Source organism: Podarcis cretensis, assembly GCF_951804945.1.
Source record: "Podarcis cretensis genome assembly, chromosome: 7".
Lineage (NCBI taxonomy): Eukaryota > Metazoa > Chordata > Lepidosauria > Squamata > Lacertidae > Podarcis > Podarcis cretensis.
The window spans coordinates 77,777,361-77,798,782 of NC_137176.1; the positions used below are offsets into that span (position 1 = coordinate 77,777,361).

The 21,422-nt window shown below is 43.8% G+C and overlaps 1 protein-coding gene across 1 annotated transcript in view; it reads right to left on the bottom strand.

Annotated features, from left to right (window-relative positions):
• Positions 1 to 10,032: 10,032 nt before the first annotated feature.
• The window catches only part of TNFRSF11B (TNF receptor superfamily member 11b), a 116,510-nt gene continuing 105,120 nt past the window's right edge, over positions 10,033 to 21,422 (bottom strand). The window contains exons 4-6 of the mRNA XM_079984419.1: positions 15,790 to 15,987; positions 14,142 to 14,366; positions 10,033 to 13,695 (exon numbers count right to left, since the gene is read on the bottom strand). Of these exons, the coding sequence (XP_079840545.1) occupies positions 13,307 to 13,695; positions 14,142 to 14,366; positions 15,790 to 15,987 (812 nt within the window). The 3' untranslated portion in view covers positions 10,033 to 13,306. The remainder of the gene's footprint in view (positions 13,696 to 14,141; positions 14,367 to 15,789; positions 15,988 to 21,422) is intronic.

A 21,422-nucleotide genomic window follows, 5' to 3' on the forward strand; every position in this document is an offset into this window, starting at 1 on the left:
ACCTTATTTCATACCTTATTTTATACTTTCCAAATATTATACTTCTAAGTTTAAAGCAATTTTTATCAATTACTCATACCTTAAAATTAAACAAAATGTTGCCTTAAATTTTGACCTTTTCTTACTTATAACTTAATTTTCTATCTTACAAAGCCTATTTGCTGGAGCTGGTATTTTCTAAATCGTGCAAATACTTAACATTCATACAACTTATAATATTTTTGTAGATAATCTTTAAACTTCTTCCAGTCCTCTTCCATTGTTTCTTCTCCCAAGTCTCAGATTCTGCCAGTCATTTCAGCCAATTCCAAATAGTCTATCAATTGCGTCTGCCACTCTTCCAGTGTGGGCAAGTCTTGTGTCTTCCAGTACTTTGCGATGAGTATTCTTGCTGCTGTTGTCGCATATGCAAGATAATAGTTTTAATTTAATAATTCCGTTTGCTTTCACTTGGGGTGGGGATCCTGTGGCCCCCAAGATGTCAGTGGACTCCCATCAGCCCAACAAAACCGGAAGGGCCAAAGGTTAGCCAGCCCTGGCTTACACCAATAAGGACCTGCTTGGTCTTGTTATTCATTTGCTAAATTTATATTCAGTTGATTTCTTGTATTCATATCATGTATTTGCTTTACATATAAATGTGTAAGCAATCTGTCATGGCCTGGCTGGAAGCAGAGGAGTGGTTGGAGGCACCAGCTGGGGAACCCTCCAAGGGAACCCCCAAGACAAGAAGGCTCAGAGCTAGGGGTTGGGTCTGATGAGTAGAGACTATGAAGAATAGCTCTGAGCAGCTTATTTTTTTTTTTTTATTATTAAATTTTGACATAAATATATTTCACAAACATACAAAAGACAAAATGAAAAAGAAAAAACAGAAAAAGAGAAAAAAAACAAACAAACAAAACATGAAATACATACAACTTTGATGACATTGATCGACTTCCCTTTATCTCGATTTCGGAAATTATTATCTTGTTTATCTATCTGCTGTGTCTATTCCTTAATAAAACTTTTTACGTAGTAAGCGTTATCTCATGCCTACTGTGATTTCTATAAGTACATATGTGTTTCTGATCAACATTTTAATTTTCCCCTTGTCTCTATTTCCATATATATCCTAAATTTATCCCATTCATTGTTAAATTTTGCACTTCTTTGATTTCTTATTTTCTGTGTCAATTTAGCCAGCTCCAAATAATCGGATAATTTAAGTTGCCACTCCTTTAGTGTTGGGATTTTTGGTGTTTTCCAGTACTGTGCTATGAGGGTTCTGGCGGCCACCGTTGCATATTGAAAAAAGGTTCTATCTTCTTCTTTGATATCCTTACCAATTATCCCCAGCAGGAAGGCTTTGGGTTTTTTAACAAACGTGTATTTAAGAATTTTTTTTAATTCATTATAGATGGATTCCCAAAATTTTTTGAGAATCTCGCACGTCCACCACATATGAATGAATTCGCCCTCCTTGCTCTTACATTTCCAACACAGTTTATCGCCCGTTCTATACATTTTATGTAGTTTTACCGGCGTTATGTACCATCTGTACATCATCTTATACATGTTTTCCTTTAGTGTCGTGCATGCTGAAAAATTCATATCTTTACACCACAATGCCTTCCATTTGTCAAACTCTATGTTATACCCTAGGTCTACCGCCCACTTCACCATTACATCCTTTACTTCCTCGTCCTTGGTGTCCCACTCAAGTAACTGGTTGTACATTTTTGATAATAATTTTGTTTTACTTTCTATTATTTCAATCTGAAATCTAGATTTCTTGTCATTTATTCCGATCTTATTATCTTCTCTCCACATTGAATTAATTTGATGGTATTGAATCCAGCCAGTCAGCTTGCTTTTTATTTCTTCATAAGGTCTAATCCTCCACCCGGATTCTGTTTTGGTTAGTAAATCTTCATATGTCCATCTTTCCCCCTCTATATTTAATTTTTTAATTGTTAAAATGTCTATTGGTGATAACCACCAGGGCGTTTTCTGCTCCAGCAGTTTTTTATTCCTTTCCCACACTTCCAGCAGTGGCCCTCTGAAAATGTGGTTAGAAAAACCTTTATGAACCCTTCCCTTGTCTCGCCATAAATAGGCATGCCAACCGAATCTTAGATTAAACCCCTCTAGATCTAACAAATTTTTGTTTTTGATGACAATCCAGTCTTTTACCCAACAAAGACATGCAGCTTCGTAATATAACCTCAAGTTTGGAACCGCAAGGCCACCCCTATCTCTTTGGTCTGTGAGCAATTTAAATCTGATTCTTGGTCTCTTTCCCTGCCAAATGAATTTAGAAAGTAATCTCTGCCATTCTTTGAATATTGAGGTTCCTCTAATTATCGGTATATTCTGAAATAGGAAGAGTAATTTAGGTAGTAAGGTCATTTTAATCGCCGCCATTCTCCCCAACCACGAGAGATGTATTCTATTCCATGTATCCAAGTCCTTCATTATTTCTTTCCATGTTTTCTTATAATTATTTTCAATCAGATTTATATTTTTCATAGTTAACCAGATTCCAAGGTATTTTACTTTTTTAGTTATTTTAATTCCAGTTTGACTTTCAAGATCGTTTTTGGTTTCTTCTTCCATATTTTTGGTCATTATTTTAGTCTTTGCTCTGTTCAATTTAAATCCGGATAATTTTCCAAATTCCTCTAGTAGCTTTAACACTTTGCCGACGCTCTCTTTTGGTTCTTCCAATGACAGCATAAGATCGTCTGCATATGTTTTCAGTTTATATTCTTTCGCTCCTATTTTTATGCCACGGATCTCTGGAGCAGCTTAGGGTAGTAGACTTATCATATACCACATAATTTCTTGCTTGTCTGTTTGTTGCACTTACACCATCCTTTTCTCCAAGGACCTCACGGTGGCATACATGGTTCTCCCTCTCCTCATTTAACCCCCACAACAACCTTGAGGTAGGCTTGGCTGAGAGGCAGTGAATGGCCCAGTGAGCTTCATGGCTGAGTGGGGATTTGAACCCTGGTCCGACGCTCTAATTAGTCAGCATAGAATCTTGGGGTACAACCCCAAGCTTGTGGTTTCATTCCGTAGAGGATGATCCCAAAATATCTCTTTGTTAAGTTAATGGCTCTCACTGTCAAGTGTATCTTTGCATGCCTAAAGAGTACAAGTCACTGGTTGCCATGGAAACTACCAGCTTCCAGAAGATGGGCTAAATCGAGCACCCACACAACTGGAGGTGATGATATTGATGAGTCTAAGAAAACAAGAGTCTGAAAGCCAATCTCATCTTGGATTGGGAAGATATGCACAGGCTTGGCTTATTTTCTGTGCTGATCCCAAAGCTATGGCTTTCCTCTTACCCCTCCCCCAAAACCCCTAATGCAGTTGGGGTGGAGGGAAAGTAAGAGTTATTGGAGTGCTCATGCTATGAAACTTCCACCTTTTGCTCAGCTTGTGTGTGTGTGTAAATAAAATTATATAATAGAAACACCACAGTCTCCAATGACTTTCATACCATGGAAACCAGCCTGTGTTATGTGCTCGGACCCTTGAAATAGCACACGGAGATTGTGGCACATGTAACACCACAAAGGCAGAAAGAGCCAATAGCAATTAATTTAATTTCTGGCTAGATAATCAGGGGTAGAATACTGAATTTCCCCAGGTGCAAACAATTACAGTGGTACTTCAGGTTACATACACTTCAGGTTACAGACGCTTCAGGTTACAGACTCCGCTAACCCAGAAATAGTGCTTCAGGTTAAGAACTTTGCTTCAGGATGAGAACAGGAATCGGGCTCCTGCGGTGCGGCGGCAGCAGGAGGTCCCATTAGCTAAAGTAGTGCTTCAGGTTAAGAACAGTTTCAGGTTAAGTACGGACCTCTGGAACAAATTAAGTACTTAACCTGAGGTACCACTGTACTCTTCAAGCATCCAGAAAAGGAAACCACACAACCAAAATGCAACCTTGGGAGAGAGACATGGTGAGGTGCTTAGCCAGTGCACAAAAAATGCACATTTATTGCCCCCTAAAGTCTAAGGCTTCAAGACTGCAGAACGTTTGGGAGATGGGCTTGTAAGATCCAACATGCTTCATTGCCATGTTTATGTCTCTTTTCTTCAAGTGAAATTCGGAAGGGAAAGCAGTCCAAACCTTTATGCTCAATTGTATGCTAAGGAGTAAATAAAGCATTTTCTGGGAACAGGGATATGTCTGGTAACGCTATATTTAGGGAGCATTTAAAGAAACAGAAAATAAACAGGGCCATAATTCTGCATATGTCCAATAAACACAGCTTGGTTTTGATACCTGGGGCTATATTGACTTCAGAGCATCACAGAACATAGCATTAATTCCAACTTTGCCAAGCCCCCTCCCCCTGAAAAGTGTGTAAGGCTTAAAAATAATGGATCTATCTAGCTATATATGTGTCACCTTACCTATATTTAGGAGTTCCTAGCACATGAGGACTAGACACTGCTGTGATAATAGTCATAGTGGGTGTGCAGCAGGAAATCCATTTTTCCCCCATGGACGGAAGACCGGTCCCCACAGATGCTAAAAATGCAGAATAACTAACAAAGGAGGAAAATGCCCTTCTGAACTCCACCTGAACTTTGGTGTGTCTGCTTCATAAAAAGCAAACCTAAAAAATAATCTTGATGAATTATCTGTGCAGCCTTTTGAGACAACTGAAGAAAGGCAGGAGTGATGTGTCTGGTCGACCTGAATTCTTTTCTGGTACAAGAAACATTGGCATATCACCTGGCACGCTACCTTTTGAGATTGTCTGTTGCACTGTTGAACACCTCATACCACCAGGAAGTTCATCCTGATGTTTAGTCTAAAACCCTTTTCTGGTCATTTGAACCTACTGGTTCAGTTCCTATCTTCTGAAGCAACAAAAAACAAAGTTACTTCATTATCTAATTCAGCCATGGGTCCCCAGATGTTGTTGGACTACAACTCCCATCATCCTTGAACACTGGTCCTGCTAGCTAGGGATGATGGGAGTTGTAGTCCAACATCTGGGTGCTCAAGGTTGAGAAAGGCTGCTCTTTGTGATGGTCCTTCAGATACTTGAAGAAAGTTGTCTTACTGCCTCTTCATAGTCTATTGTCCAGGCGAAACATACCCAACCCATTTATCTCACCCCACTTTGTGGATAACCTTGTGGATACCATCGGTTGATATCCTTCTTAACCCTTTGAGGCAATCGATCATGTATCCTTCTTGCTGATCTGCCTTGGTTGGGGTTTGGAGGTACATGCTGTGGTGGTTTCACCTCTACATGGTCAACCAATTTCAGAAGATGGTGCTGGGGGGGCTATTACTTGACTCGCTGGCATCTGTGATGTGTGTCTTGCAGGGTTTTATTTACCACTCATGCATTTTAACATCTACATGACATGGATGAGATAATTTGGAGGTTTGGCATGAGGTGTCATCCATAGGCAGATGGCACCCAACTCAATTTTTCACCCATTATTAAAAAATCCAATTCATGCGAGGTGGTGATGGTGCTAAACTAGTGCCCGGGTGAGATAATAGACTGGGTGAGGGCTACTTGAAAGAATCACAGGTTGGTAGATGAGGAAAGACCTCCACCACACCACCCTCTGGCCTTGGATAGCTATTGCCCATCAGTATAGTCTAAAATGGACCATATTCTAACAGCATAAGGTTGATCCACATGCAAGACTCATGGCTTTTTATAAGCACCACCACTTTTGTCCCTGATGATGCCAGTGCTTTGCTCCCTACCATCTCTCCACTATGTATCACTCACTGGATAGCTCAGCTGGTTAGAGCCTGCTGCTGATAACACCAAGGTTGCAGGTTTGATCTCCACATGGGACAGCTGCATATTGCAGGAAGTTGTGCTAGAATGATCCTTAGGGTCACGTCCAGCTCTACAATTCTATTATTTATTTATTTTTATTTATTAAATTTGAATACCACCCTTCACCCATAGATCTCCGGATGATTCACAACGTAAAAATACAAGATAAAAACACAAAATAAAAACAATCGCAAATCAAAACAACAACCCCCAACCCCCTCCCACCTTCTTTCATGGTCTTCAGTGAAAGCCAGCAAGTGAACAGGAATAGAGCAAGATAGCTTTGCCATATTATTCTGAGACAGGACAAAAAGCGAGGTTGTCACGTGGAAGTGCCACACTTTGTCATTCATTATTATTTCACACTGGAGGCAGTATTTGTTTTCCACCCCCCATCTCAAACACTGATGTGTCTTGGGACAGTCATATGAGGTTGTCTTAGATCAAACAAAATGAAAAAAAATCTTTCCAGTAGCACCTTAGAGACCAACTAAGCTTTTGTGTGCTTGCCCACTTCTTCAGATACCTATGCGCACCAAAGCTCATAACAATAACAAACTTAGTTGGTCTCTAAGGTGCTACTGGAAGGAATTTTTTAATTTTGTTTCGACTACTACGGCAGACCAACACGGTTACCTACCTGTAATTAGATCAAACAAGTTACTGGTTCATTTAGTACTCTATCTATCAGGGGCATGCAACCTGAGGCCTGGGAACTGACTGTGGCCCTCCAGGCATTTCTATCTGGCCCTCAGAAATCTCCTCAGGCCACATCCCTCACTGGTCCTGTCTCCCACCCTCCTCAAGTGTTTTCGCCGGCGACCTTGAACTTGATAATGCCTCTCACTTATCTGGATGCAGGATCGATGTGGGAGCATGTGTCTAGTTGAAATGTACACAAGTGGCCAAAATTGTGGAAACCTTTCGGAAAACGTGTATTTCCGAGGTTTGATGGCTCATAACACCACTTTTTTTGGGCAGTAATTCCATAAAAATTATATATCAATGGAAAGATAATTTAGTGAAGAATGTAAGGCAATAACTTTTATGAAGGATTATTTATTACAACAGCAGTCGTAAAGAAGAAACATGAAGCACATATAAAAATGAACGCCTTCCCATGGAGTGAACCAAGTTTTTTAGTTCTGCAGCTGTAACAATGTGAAACCAAGATTGAATTATTACCTCTATTAACTGGGTTTTGTTGCTGGTTTGCTTCTTTCCATTGATATATAAGTTTATGGTACAGTGGTACCTCAGGTTAAGAACTTAATTTGTTCTGGAGGTCCGTTCTTAACCTGAAACTGTTCTTAACCTGAGGTACCACTTTAGCTAATGGGGCCTCCCGCTGCCGCCACACGATTTCTGTTCTCATCCTGAGGTAAAGTTTTTAACCCGAGGTACTTTTTCTGGGTTAGCAGAGTCTGTAACCTGAAGTGTCTGTAACCTGAGGTACCACTGTATTACTAAAAAAAAAAGTGGTGTTATGAGCCACCAAACCTCGGAAATACACTTTCTCTAAAAGGTTTCCACAATTTTGGCCACTAGTATACACTTCTTGTTGAGCCTTGACTCGGCCCCCATCCACCACCAGCCTGTGGCCCTCAAATGGTTCCCTGGAATGGAATGTGGCCCTCAGCATAAAAAGCGTCTTCTACCCCTGCCTCACATTGTCTTTTCAGAGAAGCAGTAGCTCTCCAGGGTCTGAAGGAGACTTTAAAAAAAAAAAAAAAAAATTGCTTCCTGAGATACTTTTAGTCAGAAAGATTGAACATTGGGGCCACCCTGAGGGCGCTTTGCATAAACGACTTCTCCCTTTGTTTCTGAGGAAACTGTCAGGTTTATTCCATTGCCTGAGGTGCTCGTAGCAGCCTGTTTGTGGCCATTTCTCACCCCAGGCCCACGAGACTCTTCACGACAATCCAATCGAAAGAAAAGATGGAAATCGTGGTGTCCCTTCCCTCCCAATCCAACACTTTCTCTCTCTCCCCCTCAACAACTCTTCTCTCACATCTCCAGTAAATGTCACTTCTCACTAAAGACATCCATTCTTCTGCTAGACAGTCTTTTAAAAACTCCCTGCAGATTAGACAGTGCTGTTTGGGGAGAAAGCAAGTCTAATGTCTTGTGACAATGAATCAATATGGATTTGATTAAAGCTTTCAGAAAGGCATCTCAAAGCATCTGCACTGCGTGATGCATTCAGGGTTAAGCCGATGGCTTTTTATATCCCTCCGTCCTGCGCTCTCCCCGGGAGATGGCAGGAATGGATTTGACGCCGTCTTGGAAAACTCCAAGATCAGCACTTTAAGAAAGAATTGCGCCATGCGCAGAGCAGTAATTCAGAACGTCCCGAGAGAAACATTGTACCAGGTAAGAGGGTATAGGTTTGCAGAATAAACCTATAAATAAGTATAAATAACTTAGGGTTTAGGGCCATTACCTATGGTTTTCCCAGTAGTGATGTATGGAAGTGAGAGCTGGACCATAAAGAAGGCTGGTCGCCGAAGAATTGATGCTTTTGAATTATGGTGCTGGAGGAGACTCTTGAGAGTCCCATGGACTGCAAGAAGATCAAACCTACCCATGCTGAATGAAATCAGCCCTGAGTGCTCACTGGAAGGACAGATCCTGAAGCTGAGGCTCCAATACTTTGGCCACCTCATGAGAAGAGAAGACTCCCTGCAAAAGACCCTGGTGCTGGGAAAGATGGAGGGCACAAGGAGAAGGGGACGACAGAGGACGAGATGGCTGGACAGTGTTCTCGAAGCTACCAGCATGAGTTTGACCAAACTGCGGGAGGCAGTGGAAGACAGGAGTGCCTGGCATGCTCTGGTCCATGGGGTCACAAAGAGTCGGACATGACCAAACAACAACAACAAAGGGCCATTACCTGATAGGGAACCAACATGTATTAGGGACATTATATAGGGAGTGTCATCTGCTTCCTTTTTTTGCATTTATAATTGAATTTATCAAATTCACACTTTCTGAAACAAGAACCAAAACACAGCTATCTTTTGAAATTTGTGCTTATCTGAATCGTGTGAAGTAGTTCTCCGATCCCAGTTTGCAAAAACGCATATATTAGGGGAAGGTATGCATGAAAATGAACCTATTTGTGAAAAGAACATAAAAATGCACTATGTTTGGGAAAATTGCTTGCAAAAATGTGTGCATTAGCAAAATGTGTATATAAAATGGGCTTGACGGAACAATGGTCTAATTCTGTGTAGGGCATATTCACATGTTCATAACTGTTGCTGTAAAGAGGGTCAGAAGTTGCAGAACCACAGATATCTCTGAGTGAGCAACTGGTGGAAGTGAAACAGTGTGTAATTTAAGGGTTAAATCTGTTATCAGTATGTCAGCTAGGCAGGGTATACACGGAGGTGTCACATAGAATCATAAAATCATAGAGTTGGAAGAGACCACAAGGGCCATCGAGTCCAACCCCCTGCCAAGCAGGAAACACCATCAGAGCACTCCTGACATATGGTTGTCAAGCCTCTGCTTAAAGACCTCCAAAGAAGGAGACTCCACCACACTCCTTGGCAGCAAATTCCACTGTCGAACAGCTCTTACTGTCAGGAAGTTCTCCCTAAGGTTTAGGTGGCATCTTCTTTCTTGTAGTTTGGATCCATTGCTCCGTGTCCGCTTCTCTGGAGCAGCAGAAAACAACCTTTCTCCCTCCTCTATGTGACATCCTTTTATATATTTGAACATGGCTATCATATCACCCCTTAACCTCCTCTTCTCCAGGTTAAACATGCCCAGCTCCCTTAGCCGTTCCTCATAAGGCATCGTTTCCAGGCCTTTGACCATTTTGGTTGCCCTCCTCTGGACACGTTCCAGTTTCTCAGTGTCCTTCTTGAACTGTGGTGCCCAAGCAGAGTTGTATGATCTCTACTGAGAAAGCACATATGCTAACTGGCTGTGTAGTTCTGAGGGAGTTCCCTCCCTGTATACTTGGTTGAATATCTCGCTGCTCTGTACAAGGCCTGAAGTCAGCAAGACAAAACCTCTCACTCTGTTTCTTCTCAAATTATAGACTCTTTACTATCCAGTTTCCTTAACAAAATTAATTAATTATTGACATTAACTTAGTTGTGGTTCCTGCATTGCAGGGGTTTGGACTAGATGACCCTTGCAACTCTCCAATTCTGTGTGAACAGCCCAAAAGACCACACAAGTCATATTATTATGGAAAAAATGGTTTATAAAACATGATCAACATCCAACCTGGAAATCCACCTTTTTAAATATGGTACATTCATCTTCTAAAACAATACTTCATATACAGCTTGTTTATGATATATTTCTACCATATAACATTATTTTTTAAAAATGAGCTGAATTAGGAAATTACATCCACGAGACCTCTCAACCTATACAGACGAACCTAAGAAACAATCTTTAAAAATCCACAGAATAAGAATGAAGGATGGGTCCAATATGAAACATCACATATGTGCAGCTTATAAATACACCTCCTCATTCCCTTTAGCTTGAAAATAGACAGTGTACAATCCATTCCCCCCCCCCCCTCTCTCTCTCTCTCTCTCTCTCCCCCTCTCCTTTGAGGGTGAAAACAGATGAAAAGCTTCCTAACACTGCAATTCGGTCAGCATTAAAAGTTGGCCAACGACAATCGATGCAACAATTGTTGCTGGGCCAGCCAATGTAATACCATCCAGTTGTTTTGAACTACAACTCCCATCACCCCCAGCAAACTTGCCCAATGATCAGGGATGATGGGAACTGCAGTCCACAACCGCAGGAGGTCACCGCTGCCTTACTGTGTCCCTGCTCAGTTGAGCTCCCCATTGCTCTACACCTGGTACCGGGGCCGTCTTACCCATAGGCACTAGGGGTGCGAGGCACCTGGGTGCCGGGCTCTCAGGTATGCCAGGCCGAGAGGCTAGGGCCCGAGAGTTGAGTCTGGGGAAGAGACGGCCCGTCAGTTGGAGCGCCGCGGTGGGCTCTTCTGTTGCCGTGAGTTCGGGGGTGACCAATCCAGCGAGACGCTGAGGTGGCCAGCTGGCTCTGCTCTCCTGCACGCCTGGGACTGGGCAACCGGGGTGTGTGTGTGTGTGTGTGTGTGTGCCAGGCAGATCGTTGCACCCCGGCACCGCATATGCTTAAGACAGCCCTGCCTCGTACACAGAGGCACTATTTTCAATTTTGTTAAAAAGAACCAAGTATTTTACTCGGGGAGAGGGTAAGGTTTGCAGCATGGTTCAAAGGCTGACTTTTGTCAATATTTATTATTATTATTAACCCCCAAACCTCACAAATAAACCCCAAACACACAGCTTTTAAAAGGTCCATTTTAAGAATTTTTGGGGCCCGGGGCAGATTCATATCCACTATGTGTGAGCACTGGTACCTAGGAGAAGAGGGGAAATCCTTTGGATGCCAATATTTCATACCTAGGAAATAGGCCCTGCTGAATCAGACCAATGGCCCATCAAGTCCAGGATCCTGTTCTCACAGCGGCCACCCAAATGCTTGTGGGAAATCCACAAGCAGGATAGGAGCACAAGGTTACTCGCCTTTCCTGTGGTTTCCAACAACTGATATTCAGTTGGGAGCAGCCTTTCCCAACCTGTGGGTCCCCAGTTGTTGTTGAACTACAACTCCCATCACCCCTAGCTAGCAAGGCCAGAGCTCAGGGATGATGGGAGTTGGTAGTCCAACAACATCTGGGGACCCACAGGTTGAGAACCGCTGCGTTAGAGGTTGGGAAGGGAGGGTTTTTGGGGGGCAGGGAGGCTAATGTGGAGCTGCCACTTGAAGAGGGAGCTGAAAAGCTCTTGTGCGTGAGTCAAGCAGCGCCTCACACTGCTTCGGATCCTGCTCTGTACCAGAGATAGAGGTGTTCCTGAGAAATAATCTGAAACTGGAGCTCTGTGTAGGCACTGGGGAAAAAGGCACCAGGCCACAAACTGGGGTGGGTACATTGGCGCCGCAAACACAGGCCTCTGCGTCTTGCTTTTGTGTGTTGAGTGTGAAAGCCTGAAGGAGAACTGGGTTTGAATCTTGCACAACCCTAGTTCCCAGTGCCGGGGAGGACCCTACTAAGCATGTTCAACAGGACATACTTAAGAGTTCCTATTGGGGGTTCATGCTCACCATGCAAAGGCCAGGAGTGAAGGGGATGCTGGCATGGGCGTGAACATTGGCCCTGCATCACCTACAATGGGGGTCAACCTGAAGATGCTGTGGACTACAGCTCCCATCATCCCTGATGCTGTGCTTGATGGGGTGATGGGAACGTACTGTATTTTTCGCTCCATAAGACACACTTTTTTCTTCCTAAAAGGTAAAGGGAAATGTCTGTGCATCTTATGGAGCGAATGCGTGGTCCCTGGAGATGAATTGCCCAGGGGCAAAAAGCAGATCATGCGCTTTTTTTTTTTTTTTTGAAAGCAAAAAACTGCTCCAGCTAAGGAAAAGACACTAAGGCAAACAAGAGGGAAGGGAGTGTTGAAAGGAAGCAGCTGATCGGCAAGCGATCGGGGAGGGAGATAAGGGACGCTAGAGATAAAGGAGGCTGCCTGGGAGGGAGGAGGTAAAAGCCCATAGATCCTCAGGATTTTTGCATTGGGTCACCCCAAATTCACCATCAGATCACATAGCACGTCCATGGCTACAGCCTGCACCAAAAAAATCACGCACCCACTGTTGTGTGGGGCAACAATGACGCAAAAACGTGGATCCACATGGATTCTCAGGATTTTTGCATTGGGCTACCCGAAACTCACCGTCAAATCACATGTCTGTGGCCACAGCATGAACCACAAAAATCATACATCCACTGTTTTGTTCAGAATATTTTTTTTTTGTTTGTTTTCCTCCTCTAAAAACTAGGTGCGTCTTATGGTCAGGTGCATCTTATGGAGTGAAAAATAAGGTAGTTCAAAGCATTTGCAGTGCACCAGTCTGGCTAGCCTTGCCCTGCTCAGTTGGTGCCCTCAAACACTCTTTTGAGCATCTGCGTAAGAACTATGTTGGGGGAGCGAGCGGACGAGCAGCTGCCCCCAGGAAATGACACCCTTGTTCCCCACCCCACAGATTCACCATATGGGATGCTGCGGCACTGACCTCTCAGCAAGCGGGTCATCTGTTTCTACCCTTAATCTCAAACTGTGGCCATTCAAGTTAATAAATATGTACAACATTCTAGAGTTCAGTGAATATAAATAGCAAATATTTGTTCTGGTATTTCTCTGCACATCTGTTTGATTTCACTGGAAATCTTGGACATCCTAAGATTCCAGATCAGGAGCTTAATGTAACAACAACAAAAATATTATTATTATTTTAAAATGATCTAGGATAGCTCTGAGCTATCCCAGTCAGACGTATAAATATAAATAAGCATAATATAGAAAAATATTCCCCCTCCCAATCCACATACAAAAATGTAATCGTTATTGCTAGCAGCAAGTGGAGTATGAAATACTGAATAGCTAAAACTATGCGCGCCTCACTTTCACCAAATGGATCTGGTTTCCAAGCATTTCTAAGAAAAGCTTCTGGTATAATTTGTACATCGAGAGGCTGTGGAGGAACTTGACCACCTTCCGGAGGCCTTGGATTGTCGTCTTGGGGAAATGGTATGTTTTCAAATGCTTCAGCCCATACGTCAAGCCCTTGATGGTGTCTTGGTCTCTATTTTTTACTCTCCATAAGCTGAGAAGCCTGAGAATCGGCTCGGAAGATTTGCACAGCCTCAGAATACGGTTGATTTCTTCCTTCCCCACTTTCTTCCCTGGCAAATTTTCCATCAGGATGCTGAGCTGCTCAAAGGTGATGTTGAGGTGGGCAATGTGTTTTGAGACACTGTTTTCACAGTGGTCAATGCCTGCAAAAGACAAATAGAGAAGCTGGTTTGTTTCGTGGACTAACAGGGTCGTAGAGTTGGAAGGGAGCCCAGCCCTCTGCAACACAGGAATCTCAGCCAAAGCATCTATGACAGATGGTCATTCAACCTCTGCTTAAAAACCTCCAAGGAAGAAGAGTTCATAAATAAATGTTTGGATTTGATACCTCGTTTTATCACTACCCGAAGGAGTCTCAAAGCGGCTAACATTCTCCTTTCCCTTCCTCCCCCACAACAAACACTCTGTGAGGTGAGTGAGGCTGAGAGACTTCAGAGAAGTGTGACTAGCCCAAGGTCACCCAGCAGCTGCATGTGGAGGAACGGAGACGTGAACCCGGTTCCCCAGATTATGAGTCCACTGTTCTTAACCACTACACCACGCTGGCTCAGTGTATGCATACACTGCTCTGCTTGTATACTGGTCTTACCTTGCTTAATGTTCTTGACCGCAGTGTGGCCATTGTTCTGCTCCTTCCATAATTTCAGTAACTGAAAGGTCTGTTCCTGAGGACTGTGCCTTTGTTTGAGCCTTTCTGTAGTTTCTGTGTTGACCTTTATACCTGGCAGACTATCCCTTAGCATGTTCAGCCAGTTGGGCGTGAGTTTGGTTGGAACGGCAAACCTGAAGAATGCTTCCTCACATAAGGTCACATCTAAAGAAAAAGAAGAAGAAGCGTGTTGATCTTTCAAAGTCTGTCTGGTCTGGATCAGCCATCCAAACATTGCACCTGTGCCCTTTCGAAAAGTATAAAAAATCCCTAGTATTGCTCTACCAAGGCTGCAGTCCTCTGCATGCTTACTTGGATGTAAGCCCTATTGAACATAATGAGACTTGCTTCCTGAGTAAATAAGCCTGGATTCTGTGAAACTACATTTTGACCTGTGTTATTTATTCATTAAATTTATGTGCTATTTTTTCCTCTAAGGACCTCAAGGCGGCATAAATGGTTCCCTCTTTCCTCATTTAATCCCCACAACAACCCTGTGAGGTAGGCTCGGGTGAGAGATGGTCCATAGCTGTCAACTTTCCCCTTTCCTTGCGAGGAATCCTATTCGGAATAAGGGAATTTCCCTTAAAAAAAGGAAAACGTTGACAGCTATGATGGTGACTGGCCCAAGGGCACCCAGTGAGCTTCATGGCATGGGGAGATTTGAACCCTGGTCTCTCCCTGGTCCTGGTCCGACACTCTCATTATTCTGCATAGAATCTTGGGGGTGCACCCCCAAGCTTGTGGCTTCATTCTGTAGAAAAGACTGCTCAAGCGGCCCCCAACTTCCTCTTTGTTAAGTTAATGGCTCTCACGGTCAGGTGTATCTTTGCATGACTAAAGAGTACAAGCGACTGGTTGCTATGGAAACTACCAGCTGGAGGTACTTTCCAGAGCTGGAGTCAAGCAACACCTAGGGGGCCCAAAGGTTCCCTACCATAAGCTAATGAAGTGCTTTCAGAAGTGTCACTCTGGATGAGGAGCAGAGCTGCTACACTAGCTTCACAGCCAGTGGATTGCTGTTGTTTATCAGAAAGGATGAGCGAGGCGAAAAGAGGATTAGACGAATTCATGGAGGAGAGGGCTTTTGATGTCTACTAGGCATGATGACTGTGATCTGCCTCAGCAGTTGGAGGCAGCCATGCTTCTGAATATCAGTTGCTGGTATTCAACATAAGTAGGGGAGTTCTCTTTTACACAGGCCCTGCTTGAGGGTTTCCTACAGGTATTGGGCTGGCCACTGTGGGAATAGGATGTTGGACTAGATGGGCTGTTGGTGGGATTCAGGAGCCTCTTCTTATGTTCTTATGGTGGTGGGAAGTTTGGCGCAGTGCAAACACACTGTCAGAATCAATCCAGTGTTCCTGCCAGCGTGTTTGCACCATTCCAACTTCAGCTCTTCCGCATTCCCTCGGGTTAAGCAATGGTGACCCCCCCTGAAGGGAAGGTCGTGTAACAGTTCTGCCCCACCCAGCAAGCTACATGGAGAACAACTTCTATTTCACATCAGTCAGCTGAAAACTATTCCTTGCTTTGAAGCACAAGACTAAACTAGTAGAAATACAACAACTGGTAAACTGGCACGTACCGATTCCACACTTCTGATCTGATCTGTCGCTTTTTTCTCCCTGGCAAACATTGTCACGTGTGGCGTCTCCCTTGCGCACCATTTTGAGACCCAGCGCGCTGCAGTTGGTGTGCTTCTGACAAGCTTCCTTGGATGACGTTTCATTGGAGAAATAGCCTTCTGGGCATCTCTCGCAAACCGTGTCACTTTCAGGGGTACCTTGGGACAAAAGAAAGAGACAATAAATACGCTTGGCAATCACTTTGTATACAGCACTTCAGGGGCTTCTTATATATATGGTGAAAGGCAGCATGAAAGACTGAGCAGAAAACCAATCAGATAAGTGCCTGATTTGTGTGTTCCCAAAGATTCTCTTTCAAAGGGGGAAGCTCGTTTCCCAGGACAGCTTCGCCAATTAATGTTTTAAATCTCATCTGCTTTGTTTTTGTAAATGGCACATTCAGAAGTCTCACATGGGGCAGTGCATGCCCCAAGGCACTGAACCACTTTCAAACGTAGGTGGAAAGACTCTCCTCCTGCAAGAGAGGGGAGTGGTTGTGGTCGGGAGCCTCCCACTCACATGGCTGGCACCCACGCCCACGGGCAGGCACCTAACCAGGTGCCTGCAAGAGGGCGTGTTTAGCAGCCTAAATTGCTGCGGCACCAGCCTTCCGGCCTCACTTTTCGGCGTCCCGTCGCGAGTCACCCACCCTCCACTCCCTTAGAGCTCAGGGTCTCAGTTTTCTTTGGCCTTGCTATGGACCTTAGGTTGGTCGCCCTGGTTGTCCGGGGGGCCTGGTAGGAATTTTTCCATTTGGCATTAGGCTTTTTGGTTTTTTCGCCTACCTCGTAGCAATCATTACAACTTTCGTGGTATTGGTGGGTAGGTTAGGCATTGGAATAATGTGTTGTGCTGTGTCGAAGGGCTAGGTGTGGCCATCGCCTGCCCCTTTCAATTTTGGGTATTCCGTTAAAGGAATCCAGCGGTCGTGTATTCTGTCCGATGCCTGCGTGGCGGGAGGCCATGGCACGACCCTCGGTGACATCAGGGGAGAGCTTATAGTTGGATTAGCATCAACAGGCTCCACCTACTGGTGAACAAACCCCCCTGTTTTAGACTCACCCCTCTCTGAGGGGGTGGAGTCAGCTGACATAATCCAATGCCTAAGCCAATACCTTTTCACTTGCTGTAATCAATAAAGTCGTGGCCTTTTCTTGCCCATTAACCTTATATCACGTGTCCTTGTGTTTTCATTCCACTACACGGGGATCGGGTCCTCGAACCAAGAGACAGCATTATTTGCCAAAACGTACTTCCTAATGTTAGAAAGTTCTTCCTAATGTGACTTCTGCACATCTAAAGCTCCCTACATATTTAAAACTAGTCCAGAGCTGGTCCAAAGTCAACTCCGCTCAGACAGTTGGGAAAAGTTGCTTGTCTACTAGGTTTGATTCCTATGGACCAGCCCAGCATATACCTGCCCTGAAGACCCCCCACATCAACACACGATGAGCTGCCATTTTATATTTCCCACAGTGACCCAGAGCAGGGCCGGCTCAAAACATTTCAACACCTAAGGCACCGCCTCTCCAGTGAAGAATGGGCGAGTGAAGATCTGAGTCAGGAGCAAGGATAGGAGGGGGGCTGCCAAGGAGGAGGGAAGGTCAGGGCTGGCCCAAGTGTGATGTGAGGTGAGGCGACCACCTTGGGATCCACAGGGTTAAAAGATCCAGCCTGCAAGGAATGCAGTGGCTGCAGCAGCTATGGTGCACTCCCTGGAGTCCAGATCTTCTGCCCCTGCCAGGGAGGGCACCAAGATATGGGTGGTATTTTTGCCCAAGTTCTTCTCAAACCTGGAGCAGAGCTGGCATTGCCCATGGACGATGTCATTTCTTTTCGCAAGCTTTGAAAGAATTCTTTCACCAGAGCACCGAAACCAGTGCTTTGGATAACTCCATGAAATGCCTTCTTTCCCTTAAAATCTGGCTTGTCACGCTCACGTTCGATGTGGCATGCCAGCCATGTGTTATAACCTGCTGGGTGGCTTAATAAACCCAGCCTGTGCAGGCAATCTGGATTTAACTCAAATGAAGGGTTTATCAAACACCTGATGGTCTGTGGTTCGTGGCTGCAAATTGGACAGGGCTGATTTAAGCCCCTTCTGAGCGGCTTTCCATTCCAACATAAATGGCGATAGAATTAAAACAGGTGTTGCATTTTTCAAATCAAGCTGGCATTTTCTGCCTTTCCTATGTAAATGAAAGCTCTTGCTGCACTTAGTTGATATAGATTTGAGCTAGAGTATGAAAATTAGAGTTCTGTAGGTAAATTATGCTGCTGGATACACTTAAATGAGTTTCCAAACATTTTAAAGGTAAGGAATAGCTCAGGAATGTGACACAGTGAAGAATATGCATCGATTTTCCTCTTTGGGCCTGGCTGGATTATTGTATGTGCCCTAAAAATACGATGCTAATATTTAATAAAAAATAATTCTAAAGAATGCATATTTGATGAAACTTCTGTTGTAAAGCAATCAACACAGAAGGTGTTATGTACGGGTGAAAATATTTTTAGGATCCTGGAGAGCAAGAAAGTTGGGGTTCTGTCCTTTACTAAAAGATCTACAATGATGAATTAAATGTGCAGTTAGGGAACAAAAGCTGTCATGGTTATTAAGATGCATAGCTTCTCACAGAAAAGCAAGAATTGTGATCCATCCATATTCAACACAGCAGAAACTCTAGGAGTATATCACCCTGATTGCCAGTAAATTTCTAGCCTTCAATTCTAGTGTTCACTTTTAAGCTCAGAAAGAGCATGGGTTGAGTGGTCCCTGTGTGAGTTACCCTCTGTTCTATATTTCTTTGTCAAAGGTTATGTGCAGGAGCTAGCAGCAGGGCCTTTTCAGAACTGGCCCCACTTCTGTGGAATTTCTATGTCAGGGTAGTTCACAGCATTAGTCTGAATGCAGTCAATGGGTTGCATTCAATCTTCCAGGAATGGATCTAATGCCTGCATACTCCTTCCTTCCTATGCTCCTTCCTTCCACTCTTCAACTGAATGGCTTAACACATTAATTCCTGGTTTGATCAAACCATAGTTTCCTGTTACATCCAGGCTGGCAGATTATGGTTTCAGCAAGGCCTTTGAACTAGAATTGCTTACTAGAACAAAACCAGTTTGTAATCCTGGAATGGAGGGACTGCTTAAATAACAGCCTGAAGTTTTTTGCACAACAGCAAACAATGGATTGATCAAACCACACATGAGGGGGAGGGGAGATCAGATGTACACGGGTCTCTTTCCCAGTCCCCAAAAATGAATGAATGTATTTTGGAAGAATGCATTACATGAGCTCATGTAAATATTTTTATATTTCCTGTTTGGCATGCTTAAAGCATTCAATCCAATGTCTAAAATGTAGCTGTAGTTTAAAGTACAATTTACGAGGATTTTCACACCTCTGGGCATTCTGGAAGCCACTTTATATGCAGCTAGCTAATATTTTTGCAGTAAAAGAAATATATTAAAAACCTACACTATGCATCTGGAGTTGAAATGAATTAGGAGACTGGTTTTCACTCCTCCTTAGCTTCACAAAATGATGACACTAGTATGTGCCGGGCCATTTTCAAGCAGATCCATAAAGTTTCTGCATATCTTTTTGTTGTCGTTTCTAGACAAGGATTCCTTTAGTCTTTATTTTCTAGATAGTGCTCTTCGGTGGCAGTATTAATTTCCATCAATAAAGAACATGCAACCTCTTTTATCTGTCTCCCCCCCACTCCTGAGAATTACTGGCTGTGCATATATATATATATATATATATATATATATATATATATATATGCATGCTTTTCTAGGAGTATCTACTTGCGACATTGGTAATTAATTACTGCCACACATTTGCGATGACTTTTGCTATTACACTAATATTGTTATAATTACTCTCTGGGTGCTATATCAGTCCGCACTTCTGCTGTTTGTCAAGGCGCACAGAGGCTTGAAGCAGCACTCTTCCCCCATGAAAAATGTTATTAGTTATAACCCATAAATACTGCATCCCAGATAATGTCCCTGTGAATGAGGTCAATCCATCATGTTTCTCATTAGAAGGCAATTTGCTGGTGCCATTAAATTACCCATTACAGTAAGAGCAGAACATTTTGCTACTGTGAGCAACATCACTTTTGGCAGCAGTCCAGCGAGATGTTTAGGAGGACAACGGCTGTTTTTCACAGGCGCTGCAATAAATTTGTGATCCATGCGTTGCCTCTGGGCGTACTCAAAAGTTGAAAGCTATGCAAGGGTCTCTGTGTGAGAGCTACACAACTGTGTGTGTGTGTGTTGGTTTTGTAGTTGCTGTTGTTGTTGTTTAGTCGTTTAGTCGTATCCGACTCTTCGTGACGCCATGGACCAGAGAATGCCAGGCACTCCTGTCCTCCACTGCCCCCCGCAGCTTGGTCAGACTCATGCTGGTAACCTCGAAAACACTGTCCAACCATCTCGTCCTCTGTCGCCCTCTTCTCCTTGTGCCCTCCATCTTTCCCAGCATCAGGGTCTTCTCCAGGGAGTCTTCTCTTCTCACGAGGTGGCCAAAGTACTGGAGCCTCAGCTTCACAATCTGTTCTTCCAGTGAGCACTCAGGGCTGATTTCCTTCAGAATGGAGAGGTTTGATCTTCTTGCAGTCCATGGGACTCTCAAGAGTCTCCTCCAGCACCATAATTCAAAAGCATCAATTCTTCGGCGATCAGCCTTCTTTATGGTCCAGCTCTCACTTCCATACATCACTACTGGGAAAACCATAGCTTTAACTATACGGACCTTTGTTGGCAAGGTGATGTCTCCCAGCAGCAAAACCAGGATGCTTTGGAGAATTTTGACTAGGCTGCCATGCACAGCTGTTGGGATACATTTGCCTTGCAATCCATGCAGGCACTTTCATAACTGTGAATCAGGGACGGGGAACCTGAGGCACCTCTGGTTTGCAGCTCCCATCACCCTGACCATCAGCTGGGGCTAATGCAAAGTTCAAGTCCAATAACATCTGGAAGGCCACAGGTTCACTATGTCTGATGTAAGCCAGCCTTGCAATAATAATAATAATAATAGTAATAATAATAATAATAATGTCCACTAAAGTTAACAAACTACCAACCCCCAACCCACCTGCTGTCATTCCAAAAAGCTGTAAAGGAGCGCAAGCCAAGATGCCTTACTCTTTGCATCGTTGAGTCAGCACGACTCCATGCACCAGTGTCCTCTTAGGGCAAGGAAGGAAAGAAGAAGATGCCGATTTGCATGGAATCTGTATAGGCTGATTCATATGCACAGCTGCAAATTTAGACTTGGTAACTGCAATTTAAATAGCAAGGCAAGGCAACTTGGTGTTAGGGTTCTTGCCGTTTGCAACAGGATTTGAACGGGACAGAGGACTCCTTTAAAGAGGAGGCTGTTCTCTGAAAAGCAAGACATATACAGCCCTCATATACATCTACTTGACTGCTTTGATCTGGGGAACGGGCGCTGTTTACAGGTGCCGCAGATTTGTTCTGCATTTGTATGAAACTGACCTATTCATGTTGCAAGCAGCACATGAACACTGGAACTCCCCGCCTATTGACACCTTTGCTTTGCAGTTCCTGCTAA